This window comes from Odocoileus virginianus, chromosome 12 (genome assembly GCF_023699985.2).
Source record: "Odocoileus virginianus isolate 20LAN1187 ecotype Illinois chromosome 12, Ovbor_1.2, whole genome shotgun sequence".
Taxonomy (NCBI): Eukaryota; Metazoa; Chordata; class Mammalia; order Artiodactyla; family Cervidae; genus Odocoileus; species Odocoileus virginianus.
This window is the reverse complement of record NC_069685.1, coordinates 64483331-64503838: the sequence shown is the minus strand read 5'-3', so window position 1 is coordinate 64503838 and position 20508 is coordinate 64483331. Positions and strand designations below refer to the sequence as shown.

The window sequence follows — 20508 nt, the reverse complement described above, 5'->3', positions numbered from 1 at the left end:
TATCAGGGAACTCCCCCACAGCCACCCTTCCTGAGTTGGGCCCACTCCTTCCATGGAGCCCCCGGGGGCAACGGGAATGAGTGTAAACGGGTGCTTCTTCCACGAATAACTGTTGTTTGTTGAATGGATGAGTGAATAACTTCCAGAATGAGGCTAGCTCTGCCTTTGAACCAACTCCTCAGCCTCTATGTGCCCATTTTACAGGGGAAGGCACTGAGGCAAAAAAACCCAGCTCGAGTGACCTCTGACTGTCTGTCTTGCAGGGCTGTCGGGAACACAACCTGTGTGAGTGGCACGTGTGCAGGGTGGCAGGTTTTTAGCCTGTGTCCCAGGTGTGGCTATTGCTGGGGAGTGGAGGCTCTGATGGACAGATCATGGGAGGGGGAACAGCCCCCTGAAATGGATTTCTATGTCGCCCCCCCAGACAGGTGAAGCCAGACCCGACGCCCCTGGTGACGTCCCGTCACAACGTCTTCCAGAATGATGAGTTTGACGTGTTCAGCAGGGACTCGGTGGACCTGAGCCGGGTGCACAAGGGCAGGAGGTGAGTCCGGTGGGTTGCGGGGTCCCAGAGACCCCAGCTCTGCAAGCGCAGAGAGGACGAGAGACACCCAGGGCCGTCATCTTGATAGAAGTGGTCATGGAGCTTCCGCTTGGGGCTCCCGCGTAGCCCAGGTCGGTATGCTCCCAGCAGCCGGGCTCCGGGCCTCTGACAGTCTCCAACCCTGTGTGCAGGGTTAGTGAGTCCTCCTTGACAGCAAAAGGCCGGCAGGGCCGAAGCGGCCCCTCTCCCCTTCTCCCATCTTCGGAGGAGTCCCGGGTGGGAGAGCTGGGCAGTACTCCTCAGCAGTGCTCCCTGACCGGTGCCTCTCCACCCGGGGACACAACGGGAGAACGAAGGCCTCTGCCCAAGTGAATACATTCCATCTGAAGGCTTTTCTACTTATTTTTGGTCTGTGTCCTTCGTACTCTGGGGGCATTGAAAAGTCTATTCATGATTTATTCATTTATTCAACAAATATTTGCCTGGTGCTTCTGGGCCCTGGATTTATGAGGTGCTGGGGACATGGTGGGGGATGGAACAGACACGGCCCCTGCCCACGTGGCATGTGCACTGATCAGCTTGGCAAACAAGCCCTGTGAACTCACAGATGAAACAGATTCTCCAAGGTGGAGGCACGCAGACTCCCAGGCCTCTAGTCGGGGCTTCAGTCCAGGCAGAAAGGCTCCTTGGCGTCAATGCATGGGGCGGATGGTGGAAGGACGAGGGAGGGTCAGTTGTGCAGAGCGGGCAGGAGCAGCTTTCCAGGTGGACCAAACAGCAGGGGCGGTGGCCCTGAGGCCATGGGGAACATGGCAAGGGTCCCCCTCACCAGTACAGTGTATGGTCTGGAAAGATCCCCTGGCTTTCAATTGGGGACCCCTTGGAGGGACTGAGAGTCAGCAGCCACATGGCAGGATCAGACACTGATAGCCCGGTGCCAGCCCCTCAGCGTGAATGGAGCATTTCATGGAATCTACAAAGCTGGGGCCCGCTGGGCAGGTCCAGCGCGCCTTCTCCTTCATCACGTAGATGGAGGCAGTGAGGGGCAGAGAGGGGAGAGGGCCCTGCCCGATTCTTGGGACAGGAGCCCCAGTGCTGGAAGCACAAGCTGTTCCCTGCTCCTGGGACCGTCCAGCGCTGGTAGAGTGGCTGTCTGAGGGCTCGGGGACCCAGCACAGGGCAACTCTAAAGCCATCTGGCTGGCTGGACAGGAAACTATTGCAAACTGCTTAGTCACACACGTTGCGACATCCCCAGGTCCTGGGCTGGCGATGTGGTCCCGTCTCAGTGCCCGCCCTTCCAGGCCCTGCTGCAGGAGACGGCCACACGGCGAGGACTGTCCGCCTGCTCCAAGGGGCGCCTGGCCACCCGGCTCAGAAACTGGACTCGTGCTGGGTAGCCCAGGGGTTGGGGCTTACAAAGAGTCAGGGGCTCTGTTCATATGCGCATTATTTATTTATCCACTCAGCAAATGTTTATCAAGTGATTGACTATGGCCAGATCCTGTGCTCGAAACACTGGGAGGCAAGGGGTACGGGGCACCCAGGCCTTGCCCTCCCACGGCACAGAGACGTTGGGAATGACTTAGACCATCAGTCAAGATGCGACAGAGTGGGGAGGTGCTGGGAGGGGCACGGAGGGGTCACCCGTCCTGATGTGGGCAGGGCGGGGAGCTTAGGGCCTGGGCCCTGTCTTCACAGAACACAAGAGAAATCAAGCAGCACAAGGCAGATCACCCTTGAGTTAAAATGTATGTGCATCGTTAAACCAGATACTTGAGCCCTAAATGGCTCAAGAAATGAGGAACTCTGTCGCCTTGTGGGACGGGTGGGCGCAGGGTAGGGCAGTTGAGGCGCGGTTGACCTGTGGTGCAACCACATCTTCAAGGTTGCATCTTCCTTTCTCATGGCCCCTGGGTGGCCGCAGCGTGACGTCCAGAAATGACCGGGCCACCAGGAAGTCAGGGCCAAGTCTTTCTGCATCTCTCTTAGAGACCAGGAGACCTTTCCCAGTGGCCCCCCAAGTCCCCTCATGTCTCACTGGGGAGCTGGGCTCCAGGGCTCCCGGAGAAGGGGGAAGGGGAAGGACCTGAGCAAAATGAGGGGCTGCTAGGAGTGGGGGTGAGGTGAGGGGCTTGTTAGGTCGGCGCCAAGCACACGTGCTACAGGTGTATCGTAGCTAGGGAAGGAGGCAGTGAGGGTAACGCTGCGTCCCCTTACTCCTTCAGACTGGACAGTCGTGCCCCAGAAGATAAGGCATTCTCTTTCAGATTAGTTCTGTTACCAAAGATGCTTGCGCACCCTGTGTGCCTCATTGGAGACTCACAGAGCACCTTAGCCCATAAAGGCTCTGACGAGTCCTGTAGTCAAAGAGTCTGGATTCCCTTTGTGAAGCTCAGCAGGTGCCAGGTCCGCTTCTGGGCATCCTCTGATTTCATCTTTGCATCATCCCTGGAGGCAGGATCGAGTCTTAGCAAGGATAAGAGGCTGGCCTGCGATCACACCGCTCAGGAAACAGCTGAGCAGACTTGAGTCAGGAGACCTATATTCTGGCCCTGGCTATGCTGGTGGAAGCTGTGTGACCTTGGGAGGGTTGCTTGGCCTCTCTGGATTGCCTGATTCCTCACCCAGAAAAGGAGGGCTTTACTGCCTCTGCAGACCCTGTAGAAGTTCAAAGGAGAGTGTCACCCCTCTAAGGGCCAATTTGAGGGCTAATCCTGAGACAGGCTGGAGGAGGTCAGGAGGAGAAAGGTGATCGAGCTTCAGGGGAGCCTTCATGTACCTGGGCTTGAGGGAGGCAGAGGAAGCACCCTGCTCCAGACAGGCTCTGGAGCTCCCGAGGCTTGGCTGACCTTCTGGCCCTCACTTGTGTCTTTGGCTGCTTTTGCCCCTTTCTTTCCTTCTCTAGCTTCATATGAGGTCATGGGGCCAGAGCCTTCCTGGACGAGGTACCCTATCCTTACCTATGTCCTCTCCTAGGACCCAGCTGAGGCAGGAGCACTTTGCCAGGCTCCTCTGCGGTCCTGCCGGGGAGCCACATAACCAGAGGCCATGCAGCGTGAAAGAACCTCCCTCTGCCCGCACTGGGGACCGGGTGGACCAGGGGCCGTGGGATGGGGCAGAGAGAATGTGACTGCACTCATTCATCTTTGGTCCCCTGGCCCAGTGTGGGACCTGGTACCTGGCAGGACCTCAGGAAGCCTCTGTTGATTGAATGGGTGCACTTTTACCAGGGGCTCCACCCGAATGAGCTTGGCCCCTTCCCTTCCTCTCTGCCTCTCTCCTCTCCACCCCTCAGCTTGGCAGAGAGAGCGCCTGCTAAGGGCCAAGGCCACGGTCACAGGCTCCCTCTCCTGGCATGAGGTGACAGATTCCTGTGGCCCGAGATGGTTCCCTGGTCCAGACCAAACATCTCCACATCATGGAGCTTCCACGGCTCCCCTCTAGCGCCTCCCCCCACCCCCCCACTCAGCCCCCTGCACCCCCATTCACTTCTACTTTCCTTGTGTTTCCAGGACGTGGAAACGCACTTCTAGCACACTTCTGCTCTTTGCCACTAGACTGAGTTCCATGAGGGCAAATCCAGATCTTACTCTTCTGAATCTCTCCCCAGCCCAGCTCATAGTAAGCCCTTATTAAAACCTGTTCAAGGGGGACTTCCCTGGTAGTCCAGTGGCTAAGACTCTGTAGGGGGCCTAGGTTCGATCCCTGGTCAGGGAACTAGATACCATATGTTGCAACTAAGACCCAGCACAACCAAATAAAAACAAACAAAAAACTAAAAAAAAAAAGTTGAAAGAAGCAGGTCCTAACCCGCCATGCTGGGGGCCCCAGTTTTGATCTGCCCCAAGCTCCCAGGCCAGACACAGCCCGTCAGACTCAGGCGCCTGGCTCTCTCCGCACTAAAAGCCAGTTAATAGAAGATTTTTATGGACGCTACGGGCTTTGTGCCTCTTCTGTTTTTCCCCCCTACCCCTGATACATTCCAGAGGCCCGATTTCACGGCTAAGCTGGATTTTCTTGCCTGGCATCTCATATTGATTTTCCCCTGCAGGGCTAGAAACTACATTCCACAGGCCTGTGTGTCTGACAAGCCAGGTTCTTCTACAGATTTGCAAAGCCTCGAGTCCAGAGGCCCGAGTCCCCACTGCGGCTGTGCTGCAGCTGTGTTCCCAAACACGTCCCTCCCCGCCCCCGGCTGGCCCCCCCGTGACAGGACCGGAGTGAAACTTCCAAACTTTTCTTGCCGTGCCGTCTGACATGGGAGATTGAACTGCAGGCCAGACGGGGTCCCTGGGCTGAAAAGCGGGGGTGAGAGGGAGTGGCTGGGGCTCCCCTGAGCTGACTAGGAAAGCCACCCGTGGGCTTGCTGTTTCTTCAGTTTTTGTTCATTTGAAATGATTCTGGTGACCCCAGGCCCCTCCTCAGAATAACCCGGGGATGGGGGGGGGCGCCCTACAAGCCCTCTCTCTGTATTTACATGCATAGATATGGACGTCCCCGCAGGAGGAGGGGACAGGTCTGATCTGCCCTCTGCTTTTTACACAGATGAGATCACACTGTGTGTTTCTCTGCGCTTGCTTTTTTCCCCTGGAGGATGTCTTAGAATTCTGTCTCCATCAGCACAAACTGTCGCTCTTGAGAACTGCCACCCAGCATCTTGTGGGCCCTGGTCCTTGGGCCATGATGGACATGAGTTGCTCTCGTTTTTCACTGTTACACAGTGCTGAAAAGAAAATCCCCAATCAGACCTCTCTGCGCGGGGGCCAACGTTTCTCCGGGGTGGACGCCTCGAAGGGGACACGTGTTACACTCTAATAGCTGCTTCTTGGCGGGGGAGGGGGGGGCCTCGAAAGTGGCTGGACCTGGTGAGCCCCACGCCCCCCGCCGGTGCTTGATCTCAGTTTGCGGCGGCCAGAGGCGGGAGAAGTGAGTGGTGGTCTGTCTGGCCCCTCGCGCTGCGGCCCCCTCCCGCTGCCCTCGAAGCCTGATGGCTTTCCTTCGTGTCTCCCCGCTGTTCCCTCTCGACATCAGGAAGGAGGAGAGCGCGCGGAGCCTGCTGAACGACAAGCGGGAGGTGCTGGCGCAGCGGCAGCGCTATGAGCAGTACAGCGTGGTGGTGGAGGAGGTGGGCGGGGCGGGCAAGAATGGGGCGGGGCGGGCAGGGGGAGGGGGCGGGGCGGGCAAGGGGAGGGGGCGGGGCGGGCAAGAATGGGGCGGGGCGGGCAAGGGGAGGGGGCGGGGTGGGCGAGGGGAGGGGCGGGGAGGGGGAGGGGCGTGGAGGGGAGGGGGCGGGGCGGGGCGGGCAAGGGGAGGGGGCGGCGGGGGGCGTCCCCGGCCGCCAGCCCCGCAGCAGCCCGGCCCCGCGGGCCCACGCTTCGGCCGTCGCAGGTGCCACTGCAGCCGGGCGAGGGCGCGCCCTGCCGCGGGGACGACTACGAGGACGAGTACGATGACACGTACGACGGCAACCAGGTGGGCGCCAACGATGCGGACTCGGAGGACGAGCTCATCAGCCGCAGGTGAGGCTGCTGACGTGGGCGGCCCTCCCCCGGCGTCTGGCTTACACAGATGTCGAGAGCAAGACAGTGACCAAACCAGGGCCTGAACCCCAGCCTCCCACTCCTGGTCCAGTGCTCCCTCCACCCCTAGCCATCCCCCTGGCCGCTTGGTCCAGCCCACCCTGAGTGAGGACCCATCAACTGGCTCTCATGCAGGAGTTTTCCATTTTTCTTCTTAACTGCAGAAAACTTTCCCCAGTGGGATCTTAGGGAGGTTCCCCAATTCCCCTAGTAAAGGCAGAGCCGCCCTGACTAGAGAGGACTGGAGACCACCCCTGTCCCCAGGACCCAGCTCAGCCTCCCTGAAGCCCCCGCCTCAGACCTTGGTGCCCACACAGAGTCTGGGGCGGGAGCAAAGCTGGCTTCAGAGGCGCTTTGGTTTCCAGTCCTGGAGGGCCCTCTCAGCAGGACACCCCTCCTCCCCTGGAGGCTCCGCTCTCCAGGTTTAATCTAGTCTTCAATCTCCCTTTCTCTCTCCACCCTCAGGCCCTTCACCATCCCTCAGGTGCTGAGAACCAGAGTGCCCGGCGAAGGGCAGGAGGACGAGGAGGAAGAGGAGCTGGAGGCTGCAGTCGAAGCCCCCAAGGTACCTGGCTGGCAACTGGCAGGTGGAGGGGAGGGTCCAGCTCTGAGGGGTGAGTCAGGGGCGCAGCCCCGCTTCCCAGAGCCTGGCCCTGAGGCATCTTCAGCATCACTGCCCAGGAAGGGGGTCCCTTTAAGCCCAGGATGTCTGCTTAAAGAGCTGCTGGCTTAGAAGCCTCCTCCAAGGCCCCTCAAGGGCCCAGGGGAAGGATCAGAAGCCGGGCCTTTGAGCTGCTGGGTTCATTAGGCCCAGGAGCCTGGGGGCCAGCCTCCATGCCCAGGTTGGCAATTCTCGACATCAGAGAAGCATGAGAGCCCAAGGTCATCTGTGATGATGGGTTTGAACATTTTCTATTTTTTTAGCCACTAAACTTTTTCTTCTAGTGAAATCTTAACTAACGCCTCATAGAAAACAGATGAGAGCAACGCTGCTCGGGGTGAGCAGGGCTGCAGCCTGGGAGGCCTGGATCCCGCCCCGCCGCCCCCCCAACATCCTCCCACCACGGTGACAGGTTCAGTTGTGTCCGGGGCCAGGCCACCAGCATCAGTGAGTGGCAGGGCCTGATGGACACTGAGGCTGGGGGCAGCAGACACCCCTGCCCAGGGGCTCCTCAGCACAGCGGAGGCCTGGACCTTCCAGAGCTTTCCCTCCTTCCAGGCAAGGGGTTAGCCCAGGTTTTTATGTCAAAATCCTGCTGTTTTCCACAGGTTACTAATTCCCCTTGTTGTGTTGTGTTTTTGACACAGCCCAGGCCCCCACAGTCTGTCTGTGGTCCTTGGGTCCCAGTCTCCCCCAGCCTTGGCGCCGGCGAGGGGAAGCGCCAGTTTCCAGGCGGCTCTCCTGGGTTCCAGGCTCCCCGTGGTCTCTAGAGGCCGCCCTCCTGGCCTCCCCCGTCGCCCCCCCTTATCATCCGGCTCCAGCTGTGACCAGCCGTCAGCCACCTCTGCTGCGAATGGGAACAAGGGTCGGGGGGGGGCTTCCGATGGAGACCTTGGACCAGAACAACCAGCCGGGTTCTGGGGCATCGCCCTGCCGCGCCGTGGCTGCCCCTTGACTCCTGGCATGGGGGTATCCCCAAGATGGGGCCAGACACAGCCCGGCTTTGGGAAAGGGCGCAGCTCGGGATCTTTTCTCCTTTCTCCTCCACAGCCCGACCACTTTGTGCAGGACCCTGCGGTGCTGCGGGAGAAAGCGGAAGCCAGACGCATGGCCTTCCTGGCCAGGAAGGGGTGAGCGTTTAAGGCGCTGTGGCGGTGGGCAGGGGAAGCCCCAGCCCACCACCCAGGAAGCCCACACACACCCCCAAGTGCTTTACATGTGTTAAGATAGTTCTGGCAACAGATCTAGGAAGTAGCTAGTCTTGTCATTGTCTTTATTTTATAGACGAGGAAACTGAGGCCCAGACATGTTAAGTAATCTGCCAAAGGTCACTCAGCCAGTGGGTGACAGACTCCATCTCTCCTCCGACCTGAAGCTGGCATGGAGGAGTCCGGGCCCAAGCTTGGTGTCCCCTCCTGGGGACCTCGGAGGAAAGCAGCAGGCCCTTCCCCTTCCCGTCAGGGCCTTCTCCTCCGGCTGATGGACTCTTCTGGGGGTGGGTTTTTCCTGCCTCAGGTACCGGCACGACAGCTCCACGGCGGTGGCCGGCAGCCCCCGGGGCCACGGGCAGAGCCGAGAGACAGTGCAGGAGCGCAGGAAGAAGGAAGCCAGCAAGGCCACCCGGGCCAACCACAACCGGAGGACGATGGCCGACCGCAAGAGAAGCAAAGGCATGATACCATCGTGAGAGTGCGGCGCCGGGACCAGCCGGGGGGTACCGTCGCCCGGGGCCTCCTCGCTGGGGAGCCCCCTGCCGGGGCCCCAAGTTCAAGTCTAGCCCTCGACAGCCTCAGCTTCGCAGCCCCTGAGAAGGCCGCCTGGTTCGTCATCCACCAGCCAGCCGTGAGCGCCGCCTTCCTGCAGAACACACCGTGCCTTAGCCCGCGGCCACAGAACCGTGAGGCCAGCAAGCAGGCAGAGGGACGGGCACGGAGCCCCAGGGCCAGCCTCCCAAGCCTCGTGCAGCCGGACACCACCTCCCTTTCTCCCAGACAGCAGGAAGCTTGTATATTCACAAACAGAAAACAAAAAAGGTCCTCAAATAAAATTTTTGACCCTTTCAAGAAATGATCCGAGCCCGGCGTATAACTGCTTCCCCTCCCCGCCCCCACCCCCCACTCAGCCCTGCCATCCTAGTCCAGTGATGCCACCATCAGGAGAGGAAGAGGGCAGGATGATGCTCTGTCCGTCAGCCTTTTGTGCTTGCCTCTCACGTTAAGCCCTCCTGATCTTGCTCCGCCTCGCTGTATGGCCCAGAGACTGTCGCCCCCCTCTCTGAGCCTCCGTTCCCTGCCTGTAGAAGGAGGGGTCAGTGTGAGGCCCTGCTGTCCAGCCCTCAACGTGACCTCATGCAGCCCCCACGACCGCCACCCTGGGGAGTGGGTAGGTACGATTTCCAGTCCTGTAGTGCGGGGGACGGCAGCCAGATGCTGAGACCTGAAGGTGGCTGCCCAGGCCACAGCCGGAAGGTGGGCAACCAGGGATTGGACATGCATTCTGACCCCTGGCCTTTACGGGTCCTTGGTCCCATGAGGGGTGTCTTCTCCATCTCACAGCTGCCAAGGACAGCTGGCCAGTGGCCACGCCAGAGCCAGAGCTCAGTGGCTCTTGGTCACACATACATTCCATTAAATCCTCTGAAATCAGGGGGTCACAGACAGGAAGAAACAAGTGATAATGCAGCTACCGAGCCCTGTTGAATTGAAGCAAGTGGGCTTCAGGTTGTGTTCCTCAAAAACCCCCTCCCAGCCAGGGCCAACCAGCTCCCAGCGTGGCTGCAGCTGCCAGACATCCCAATTCCTGGGCTGCCCAGAATGTGGCTGATTGGTGACGGATCAGCGGCGGGGCATTTGCTGGCTTGAGCCCCCTGACTCGGCCTGGCCTGGAGTCCATCGGCGGAAGCCAGGGCCCCTGCCCAGCTGGACCTTGAGAAATCACCCCAGATGCTGCATGTGGTTGGGATGAGCGTCTGAAGCAGCGAGGCAGACAGGCACTTGACGCATTGGTTTTGTTAGGTCAGCCCACACAAGTGGAAATCAATAGCAATTCCTCTGCCGTGCCAGTTCTCTCCGCGTGTTTGAGGCGCAGAGCAGATACGGGGGTGGGGGTATGCTCCCCTCAAAATGTCAAGTTAGCTGAGATCAGGTCCGGGGTCAGCTGTCCTGACAGGCAGCAGGAAGACTCTGTTTCCTCCTAGAGGCATTTCCCAGGGGCCCAGCTCAGGGTCAGGCCCAATTTTTTCTCTCTCTCTCTCTCTCTCTCTCTCTCTCTCTCTCTGAACTGCTCAAGCCCACCTCTTGGGCCTGGAGTGAAGTGAGGTGGGGTGGGGGGCTCCCCGGCTGTACCTGCCTCACTGTTTACACAGATCCTCACACCCGCACGTGACCATCTGCTCCTCCCGACCACCTGGAGTTCCAGCTTCCTTCACGTTAGCATACTGGTGTGCAGGACGTGAGAAGACAGAGATCACTTTTGAAATTTTCCAGAACCAAGTTCCAGGTCCAACTTTGTCTCCCTGGAGGCATCACCTCATGGTGATTTTCCATTTCAGACCACGAGGGCCCCCTTTCGGGGTGCTTTGAAAGAAAATCGCTCAGGGGTCACCCAGAATAGTGCTGGCAGGCATACCCCTTCACCTCTTGGGGCCTCAGTTTTCCTGTCTATAAAGTGGGTACATGGGACCAGATGAATGTTTTCCATTCAATGCCAATTAGATCCTCCGAGGAGGCCCCAGGGTGTGAGATGGGCAGCGTTATAGATGAAGTGGCGTCTGGAACCCTGCCCACCTGCCCACCGGCCCCACCACCCCGATGACTGCTCCTAAGCAGGAATCTTGTAAGTGCCTTCTCTGTACCCGGGCAGAGAACTCCACCATCACAGCCATCTCCCAGGAAGCTTTTAAGATTTGTGCTTCCCAGAGGACTGAAGACCAGAGTGTTTTTGTTTCTAGTCCACGGGTGGCAATGATGGTGGACATGTTAGTCTGAGCAAGTACACCTATGCCTCTGTGAGGTGGGGGGCAGAGCCTGTCATTGTGCGTAAAAAGGGGGGCTCAGGAGTTCAGGTAACTTGCCCAGAGCCCATGGCAAGACAATAGCAGAGCTTGAATGCACATCCTATTTGAGCGGCCTCCGAGACGTCCAGGCACAAGCTGGAAGAGTTAAATGCTTGGCAAGAACCTGCCTGTCCTGCCCACACCAGAAGCTTGGGTTAAATAACACAGGGAGATAACAAACAAAAGTTAAGCCCACCAAAAAGGCAGGGGGCTGTTGCGTAGCCCCCTGTGAACACATCATGTGTTCACATGATGTCAGTGAACACTTAGCGGCAACATGAGAAACCAAAAACTCAAGAATTTTTTTTTTTTAAGAATAAATGTAAGGGACTTGCCTGGCAGTCCAGTGGTTAGGACTCCATGTTTCCTGTGCAGGGGGTCGGGGAACTAAGAGCCCACGTGCCAAGCAACATGGCCGAGTAAAATTAAAAAAAAAAAAAAATTGAAAGCAGAGTACATGATAATACACTGTGATTGTGAAAATGTTAGAAAAAAGAGCTGGATTTTTTTTTGCATTTTTCCAAGTCTGGAAGGGAATGTACAGAATGAGAAGTGATGACAAGAGCATGGCTGATGGTGGTGGTGAGACCACAATTATTCAATTCTTCGTTGTTAGAATAAAAAGCACTCACTGCGCACTTGCCTGTTGACTCAGATGGTAAAGCGTCTGTGTGCAATGCGGGAGACCTGGGTTCGGTCCCTGGGTCAGGAAGATCTCCTGGAGAAGGAAATGGCAACCCACTCCAGTACTCTTGCCTAGAAAATCCCATGGACAGAGGAGCCTGGTGCAGGCTACTGTCCACGGGGTCGCAAAGAGTCGGATACGACTGAGCGACTTCACTCACTGTGCACTTAGCTCGGCCAGACTTTCTGCTTGGCTCATTTTTGCTTAATCCTCACCCAGTAGGTACAGATGAGCGGGTAGGTGACCCGCTTGCGGTCACACGTTTAGCAAGTGACCAACAGGGGCTTTGGTCTCAGAAGCGTCCCCTAAAGCCGACTCTTAACCCTGAAGTCTCCTGCCATCCCTCTTCCTCCCACCCCTGCATCCTTGTTACTAGTTTCTTACAAAGAAACAAACAAACAAAAAAAGTCAAACAGCTGCAGAACAAGAGGACAGGAAATGCCATTTCATCAGGCCAAGCTGACAGGACTCGGATCGATGGCATGTGTGTTGGACCATTTGCCATTGTGACCCCAGAGCTCAGTCTCTCTGTTCCATTTTTTCACTTTCTATTTTTCTGTTTTCAAATTCATGTATCCTTTCAGCCTTGCCATTCAGCCTACTGAATGGTCCTTGTTTTTGCCCTGAGACTCTCTCCAGGGGAAGTCAGGGAAAGGCTGGAAGCTAAGATGGGGATGCAGAGGCTGGGGGGTGTGGAGGCCCGGGAGGGGGCCAAGAGGCAGGAAGGTCAAAAATGGGGTGAAAGTGGGAGGGTGGAGGGGGTGGGCAGGGAATGCTGGGTCAGTCTGCAGCCTCGAGGTCAAACAGACTAAGGCAGTGGGGCTTGTTGCCCAGCTTTGCCAGGAAGTGATGGGGAAGTAGCCAGTAGGAAGCATGGGACATGAGGAAGGGGAGGCAGGAGAGTGGGCGCATCTAAAAGGCACTTCAGGGACCTTCATCATGGTCCTGTGGCTAAGATTCCTTGCTCCCAATGCAGGGGGCCTGGGTTCAATCCCTGGTTGGGGAATCTAGATCCCATATACCGCAACTAAGAGCTCACATTCTACAACTAAAGATCCCACTTACAGCAACTAAGACCTGCACAGCCAAAGAAATATATATTAAAAATAAAATTTTTTTTTAAACAGGAACTTGACATCAAAGAGAAGGAAGCAAGGGCTCAGAGGTGAGGAAGGAGTATTAGCACTTGGAGTGTGTTTATGGGATCTTTAGAAGGAGCCAGGGCAGCTAGTCCTCAGGGAGGGTAAGGATGGAGACAGGGCCCCCCTGGAGCCCTCAGAGCAGCCCAGTAGAACCAGGGGCAACCTGGCACCAACTCTTATCTAGATCTCCATGCCGGGACAGCGGGGAGGGGCCTTGGCTGTGGTCAGAAGCTCTTGCAATTCCACTGGCTGAACCAAGGTAAAAAATTCAGTCTAAAGTTTACCATCTCCAGCCCTGTGTGTGTGTGTGTGTGTGTGTGTGTGTGTGTAGAGAGAGAGAAGAGAGATGGGGGCTGGGGACATCTTAAAATGAGCGTTAAATTCCAACTTCACATCATAAGAGAAATTCTCTTCCAACAATCGATAATCATCAAGAGAATTTTACATGGACTGGCAGGACTCAGGGAGCCTTAAAGGGTGCAGAGTCCAGAGTTTTTCAATCTATTTAAAACCCCCAACTTGCCCCAATCTCAGGCCCCTGGGATTTCAAATTCCAGATCCTCCCCTGGGGATAGAGGAGGTGTGCCCTGTTTAAGAATTCACTAGGCTTCCGTGTGTCTCTCCCAGCCCTGGAGGTGATATGGAGCTTTCTTTCACTCTGAATTGTAAAACAATGGGTTCTTAATTCTAGCTCTCCAAGGATGAAATTGTGGCAGAATATGATTTTTCTGGCTACATGAACCCACCCTCTGCCACCTGACATTTCCCTTAAGTGCTCTGTCATCCCAAGGGGTAATTGTGGTTTTCTCCTCTTTAAAGTGGTTTTCACAGAAGAGCCTGGCAGAAAAAGAGCCTCCAGTGGGACGAACACCCATCATTCCTATGCACTTAGGAATTTTATTTACAGAGATCACACACAGGCGCCCACCCTGTCTCCCATCTGGTTTACTCAGCGTTCCTTCACATAGACACCCCCAGGCCTCATTTGTCCATCCTTTTTATTGTTAATTTGCTCACACAGGTGGCCAGGGGTGATGAAAAAAGGCACTGGATGAAGAGGCAGGAGGCTGGGGCCCAGGCCCTAGCCTTCAATAAGCTGTGTGACCTTAGGTCAGTCACTCTCTGGGCTTCTATTTCTTTTTGTGCAGAACAGGGATGATCCTTCTCCAAGCCCTCTTGCCTCATGGGGGCCAGTAACTGGGGGGGGGTCAGATGGGATCACTATTGGGGAACACTCAGAGCAGTGAACCTCATTTAGTCGAGAGAGAAAAAAACTGCAGTGAGCAGCCCTTCACTCTGCCATGAACAGTTCAAGAGCTGCCAGCATCTGCGTTTTTGCCAACAGTTCCCAGCAGAAGGACAGAAAATCGGAGGAAGGCTTTTGCCTTCATGGGCAAGTTCTGTCATGAAGCAGCCTCCCCCAGGCCCGTGCCTCTAGGAAGCCGGGGAACCGTGGAGCTGAGACCCCTTCGGTGGGGAGTCTGGTTGGAGGAGCGGAAGGCCACTGCCCGCTCCTGTGCCCGGCTCACCGGGTCCACGTGACGACGGGCAGAGCCCCGCCCCCAGGCCCCGGGAGAGGCGCGACAGTGAGGGCCGGCTGGGTGACCTGCTAAAGGGAATGCACCTGCTTGTCACGCCTGGAAAACCGGGCTCCCCCGCTCAGGAGGGGTCCGCACACAAAAGCACTGCTTCCTCCCTGGAGCCGCAAACTCAGAGCAACAGCAAGGGCCAGGCCAGAACTTTCCACCGGCAATCAGGGGCCTCTGAATGGCCAGCAGCCTATATTGCTTTTGCCATTCAGAGAAGGAGCCAGGCTCTGGGGTCAGGACCCAGCTGGCCTCAGGCACTCCCGGACCCTGTGCCTCTGAGCAAGGTGGCCTTTCCTCTCTAAGCCAGAGCTGTCTTGTCTGTAGATCGGAGATGTTGGCAGGATGGCTGGCATAAGGTGTGTAAAGTCCGGCCTGCCGTGGGGTGGCCGGCGACCTAGCAGAGCCCTGCTCACAGGGCCCCAGGCGAGGGGTGGTGGATGCCTCCCACCAGTGCTCCAGGGCAGTCCTCCCAGAAGTTCTCCCAGGGCTCAGGTTGCTCTGGACACACAGGAACCAGAAGGAGAGGAGACAGGCTCAAGCCAGCCTATAGGTGTGCGCTAGGTGCCCTGGGAGCCCAGAGGGGGCGCCCCGCTCAGCCTTGTTGGACGTTAACTAGCTCACTGAATCCTTGAAACAAAGCCAGGTGGTACGTGTCATTGGAAGCTTCATTTAGCAAGGTAGTCACTTGCTCATTCATGGCTGAGTCAGGATTCAAACCCAGATACGACAGCCCTCAAAGTCCATAGTTGCAGCCCCTTGGTTTTCCCGCCTCAGTATAGCTTGGTGCTTGAGCTGGCAGCCACAGTACTCCACACATGATTGGCTCAGCATGAAGAAAAGGATGTATCACCTCCCTCATTCTACAGTCCATGCTTCTGTTGATACAACCCCCCTGATCAAGTCATTCCATTGACAGAGGGGCAGGAGAAAGGAAAGGAGAGTAGCAAGCCAGACAGGACATATTTTCTAAATTACTACTCTGCCATAGTCTCCTAGCAGAAGGAAAGGATACCCATTGGAGGTTGCAGTTTGAAGGATGGGTTTCATTAGGAAAGCTTAGTGAACCAAGGAGATAAGGCTTCTCACGGAATTGCAGTCATAGGGCGGGAAGTGGCTTCTCTGTTGGAAGGCCTACACAGGAGGGAGACAGAAGTCTGCTAAGTTGTCAGGAAGGAAGGAAGATGGACGGAAGCAGAGAGGACTCTGTTACATGGTGAAAGGTGTGGGGAGGAGATAAGGTCTGTCTGAGGAAGGCACGAGGCAGCGGGGGTTTACAACACTGTTAAAGACGCCAGGAACAAGATAAGGGGGACAGAAGGGAACACGAGAAAGTGATCCGGCCTCCCAGGGATGCAAAGGAGGTAGCTCCTATTAGAGCAGCTGAGACAACAGCGCTGTGGGGGGATGGGGTCCCTTGGATGATTCAGCTGCACAGTCAAGCCCAAAGCTCTCAGCCTGCATTTTGCGGATTGAATATGCTAATTAGGCGCTGATCCCTGCAAACTGTGCCAGCTTCCCCCCCACCCCATTAACTTCCTCCTTAAAGCAATGTAACAAAACTTCCCCGTAGACCTGTGCTAAGCACAGCACAAGCATCATCTCACGTCTTTCCAAGCACCCCTAGGTATTATTATTGTTATTAATATTGTCATCCCATTTTCCACATGAGGAAACTGAAGATCATAGAGGAGACGCAACTTGCCCAAACCCCCACTCCATGCCAACAAGGTCGCCGAGCTGGAGAGGAGCAGACCTGGACTTTGTTTCCAGCAGCCCTGTGTTTTTTGGCTGTTGTGTTGTTACTGTTGGCTGTGCTGCATGGGTTGTGGGCTCTTAGCTCCCAGACCGGGGATTGAACTGTGACCCCGCAGGGGAAGCGTGGAGTCTAAACCACTGGCCCACTGGAGAAGTCCCCTCATAATCCATGTCGGGATTTGTTGCTGTTGTTGCTTTGGGAGGAGTTTTTTGCTGTTCATCATGGATTTATTTCGGCATCGATTTTTATCCTTGTTTATTTTTTGGCCATGCTGCATGGCATGAGGGATCTTAGTGCCCCAGCCAAGGATTGTGCCCCCTGAAGTGGAAGCTTGGAGTCCTAACTGCTGAACCACCAGGGAAGTCCCCCTATAATCTACGTTGAATCACAAGATGAGAGAGCCGTGGGAACCCCCAGCAAGGGCCCCTTATTTAGAAGGTGAATAAAGTGAGGTTTGAGGTAGCCTGGATCTGAAATTGTCAGGCTACGGAATTTGATCTTGTAGGTAGCGGGGAGCTCTTGATGGCGTTTGAGCAGGCAGTGGACATGGCAGGCTTCTGAGGGTTCGGTGGAGAGGAAGAGTCCAGAGCAAGAGGATGTGCAGCAGGCCTGAGGGGGCGACAAGCCTGGAGCGGCAGGAAGGCAGGCGGCAGCCTTGTGCTCGCCAACTGGGGCCAGCACTCTGCATTCCATCGCCACCTTGTCCTCGATGCCGGCTGGAGCCTGCCCTTGGCTTCCAGTCTCTGCATAAATCCAAGCGTATCAGGCCAAGGCCCCAATGAAAATGATTTTTACACAGTGTAGGGTAGTGGATCTGAGCTCTGGAGCCAACCAGCCTGACTTTGAACCTCTGTGCCACTCTCACTAGCTGTGTTACCCTAGGCAAGACACTTAACCTCTCTGAGCCTCATTTTCCACCTGTAAATTGGGGTGGAGAGCAGTGCCTACCTCGGATTGAGGATCCAGTGGTACGGGGTATGTTAATGGCCTGGTCCTGGGTGAATGCCCGGAGAAGGCAGCTGTGTGTGTGAGTGTGCGTGTGATATGTACTGCGTGGGCCGCTGCCCGCCCCCAGTACAGAGTGTTCATCTTTTGCTCACACTCAAGAAGCTGCCATCACCTCCATCTTGCCCAAGGAATTTGTATTCCCTCCAACACTTCACGTGGCTCAGACATTTTAAAATCATGGATTTCTGTCCCTTCCTCGGGAGACTTCAGACTCATCTGCAGGACAGTCCAGGTGCCCTGTTGCTGGAAGGGCTGGCTGAGTTACCGGATGGAATCTCTTTCTTTATAATTAACTTACATTGCTCCCCACCCCCAGCTTATTACAAAACCAGTGACATGCTTGCCGTGGGTCACATGAATAAGCAAAGAAAGAAAAACCACCAGAAAGAATCACTGTTAGGAGTTTCGTTCTTATCCTTCCAGCATTATTTTAGAAAAAGGAATATAAACATTGGTTTTCTCCAAAAGTGAGATCATTCAACACAGGCTGTTCTCACCATTCTTTTCAGTTAATAAGACATTGTGAACATTTTTCCATGTCTCATTTGCATCCTTTAACGGGTAAAAGCATGTCTTGCTGTTGAGTCGCTCAGTTGTGTCTGAATCTCTGTGATCCCATGGACTGCAGCCACCAGGCTTCTCTGTCCATGGACTTCTCCAGGCAAGAATACTGGAGTGGGGTGCCATTCCCTTCTGCAGTGGATCTTCCCAACCCTGGGATCGAACCAGGGTCTCCTGCATTGCAGGCAAATTCTTCACCCTCTGAGCCACCAGGGAAGCCCATTGACCCCAAAAGCACTCATCAATAAGCCTCCTGCACAGAGTCTGCATCCCAGGGAACCCAGCCTGATAGGCAGCATCCTTGTGTCTACCAGGGACTAGACTAGAATGTTTTGAGGGCTGGACCTTCCTTCTTTCTTTGAGCTGCCAGGACAAACTGGACTCCACCCAAAGCCGAAAAGATTTGAGCCTTGGCCGGCAGCCCTGAAATGCCAGAAGTTTTCAGGGTAGCCCCTGGTTGGGTTAATTAAACAGACAGTTGGGTGAGAATTTACTATACAGTAATCTTCACTCCCCTTGACACCCCTCCAAGATGACAGCATCTCCAGAAATAACAAGAATCATAGCTGTCACTGTGAAGAGCATGGTGGGTATTTTACAGATGAGGAAATCGGCTCAGAGAGGGTGAATAAATTGGTTGAGTTTACACAGCCAGTGAGTGGTGGGGCATGAATTCTACCCCAGGACTGTTAAAACATTTGTGCTCTCCACCCTTCACTAGAGCTATTCAATAGGAATAATAATATTACCTTTTGGATTGTTGCAATTATTCAAATTAAGTGCCGTGAACCGCTAACACTTAGTACAATGCTTGGTTCATAGTAAACGGTATATAAAGTAAATCATTACTCAGAAAACTCCCCAGGAGATTCCGTTTCTTTGTAGTATGAAAACCAGGGACTTCCCTGGTGCTCCGGTGGTTGAGAATCCGCCTTCTAATGCAGGGAATGAAGATTCAATTCCTGGTCAGGGAACTGAGATCCCCCTTGCCATGAGGCAACTAAACCTGGGCAACGGCAACTACGGAGCTCCTGTGCCCCACAACAGAAGATCCCACATGCCGCGGCGAAGAGCCTGTGAGCCAAAACCAAGACCCAACGCAGCCATAAATAAATACATGTTTTTTTAAAAAATCAAAAGATTAAAAAAAGAGAATGAAATCCAAACTCTTTTAGTGTGACCTATACTAGACCACACAATATCTGACTCTGTCTTTCACCCCTTCTCTTCCTTCAGTTCAGTGACTGAACCAAACTCACATCTACCCCAGGGTCTTTGCACTTGCTGTTTTCATTTCCTGGAACGCTCTTACTCTGGGTCTTTACCTCACTAGATTTCTATTCAGATCTCAGCTCAAATGTCGTCTCCCTGGAGAAGACTTCCCTGACCATCAAACGTTGCTCTTCAAACCTGAGTCGCCCCTATAGGTTACCCAGTTTTATTTTCTTCATAGCCTTCAACATGAGCTGAAATCCTTATTTCCTTTCTTGTTTACTGTCTGTCTCACCTACTAGAATGCTTTAGCTCCAAGAGGGTGGGGGTCTTTCTGGTTCTTCACTATTTGCCCAAGGTCTAGACAGTTCCAGGAAAAACAGGCACTCCTTCGAGACGTACTGGTTGAATGAATGAATGAATGGTTTCTCACATTTGGAGAGATGTTACTGAATGCAAGGGAGAAGCTAGAGGAATAGGACATCAGCATAAAACTCTTCACCCAGAGAGAGGTCCTACTTCTCAGAGCTGACATATCAGATGCCAACTTCTCAGAAGAGAGTTCCAGAGACCTTCTGGAACTTGCTTGATGAGGCACCTATGCAGTTAGCTTTTCCTGACACCTCTATGAGTGGAGCAGTGGAGTCCCTGGGGCTTTTGACTTATAAAGACTGTCCTAGCTCTTGCCATCAGAAAATGCCGTGGGCTGAGCTTGGGACAGAGATGGACATTTTTCCCAGCGATAAACAACTTCTCTGTGTCAGTCTGAGAAGGGTGCTAATCCTCACATCCCCCACCTGTGGACAGATCCACCCAGGGAACCCTGGGGAGGCCTAGCTCCCATTTAGCAGTGCCAATCAAGAACAAGTTCCTGGGACTTTCCCGGCAGTCGTGGTTAAGACTTCCACTCAGGGGGCACAGGTTCAATCCCTGGTCGGGGAACTAAGAGCCCCTATACCTCAGGGCAACTAAGCCTGTGTGCCACAGCTAAGACCCTAGGCAGCCAAAATAATTAATTAAAAAAAAAAAAAAAAAAAGACTCTATGCTTCCACTGCAGGGGGCATGGGTTCAACCCCTGGTTGGAGAACTAAGATCCTGCATGCAATAAATTTTTTAAAAAATTCAAAAAAAGAACAAGTTCTCATCAGGACTTCAGGAAGAGGCACCCTGGGCCGCCCAACAGCTGGGTTGCAGGGCTGGAGGCTCACGTTTTGCGACTCTCTGTGTTCGTGTTCTCCCTGGGCAGCCCCCTTTTAATTCACTTCCATTCCCCCACTAAAGAGAATACACACTTGATGTAGAAAACTTAGAAATCAGGGGGGAAAAATACAAGAGAAAAAAAAATGGCTCAGCCAGTTAACCACTATGAGGAATTTTGTGTGAGCATTTCCAATTTTTTTTCTTATGCATGTTTACTAAAAACATAAAAGGTGTCACACTTTATAGGAATTTGTGACCTGTTTTTTCACTTAGCTTTATATTGTGACTGTTCTATCTCAGCACGTGCATTAACTATTTTTTACTGAATTGCTTTCTTTCCTATAAAATATTTTTTACTAGAATTCAGTATCTGCTTGTTTCAAGAAAAAGTCAATCACTTGCACTAAGTGAAGGTACATCTTTGAAATCCTAGCCCTCGGGTATGTGTTTCCCAGGACGATTTAATGCAGATACCTCAGGATTCTGTGTGTAGCCTTATCAATGCGCACGTGTT

The 20508-nt window shown here is 54.5% G+C and overlaps 1 protein-coding gene across 4 annotated transcripts in view; it reads left to right on the top strand.

Moving 5' to 3' along the window:
* ASCC2 (activating signal cointegrator 1 complex subunit 2) overlaps nucleotides 1-8853 on the top strand; it is a 35068-nt gene extending 26215 nt beyond the window's left edge. For all 4 annotated transcript variants that reach the window (XM_070475548.1, XM_070475546.1, XM_070475549.1 and 1 more), the window contains 6 exons: nucleotides 425-544; nucleotides 5578-5671; nucleotides 5935-6065; nucleotides 6591-6690; nucleotides 7837-7916; nucleotides 8302-8853. In XM_070475548.1, coding sequence (XP_070331649.1) covers nucleotides 425-544; nucleotides 5578-5671; nucleotides 5935-6065; nucleotides 6591-6690; nucleotides 7837-7916; nucleotides 8302-8473 — 697 coding nt within the window. In that variant the 3' untranslated portion in view covers nucleotides 8474-8853. The remainder of the gene's footprint in view (nucleotides 1-424; nucleotides 545-5577; nucleotides 5672-5934; nucleotides 6066-6590; nucleotides 6691-7836; nucleotides 7917-8301) is intronic.
* Nucleotides 8854-20508: the final 11655 nt, after the last annotated feature.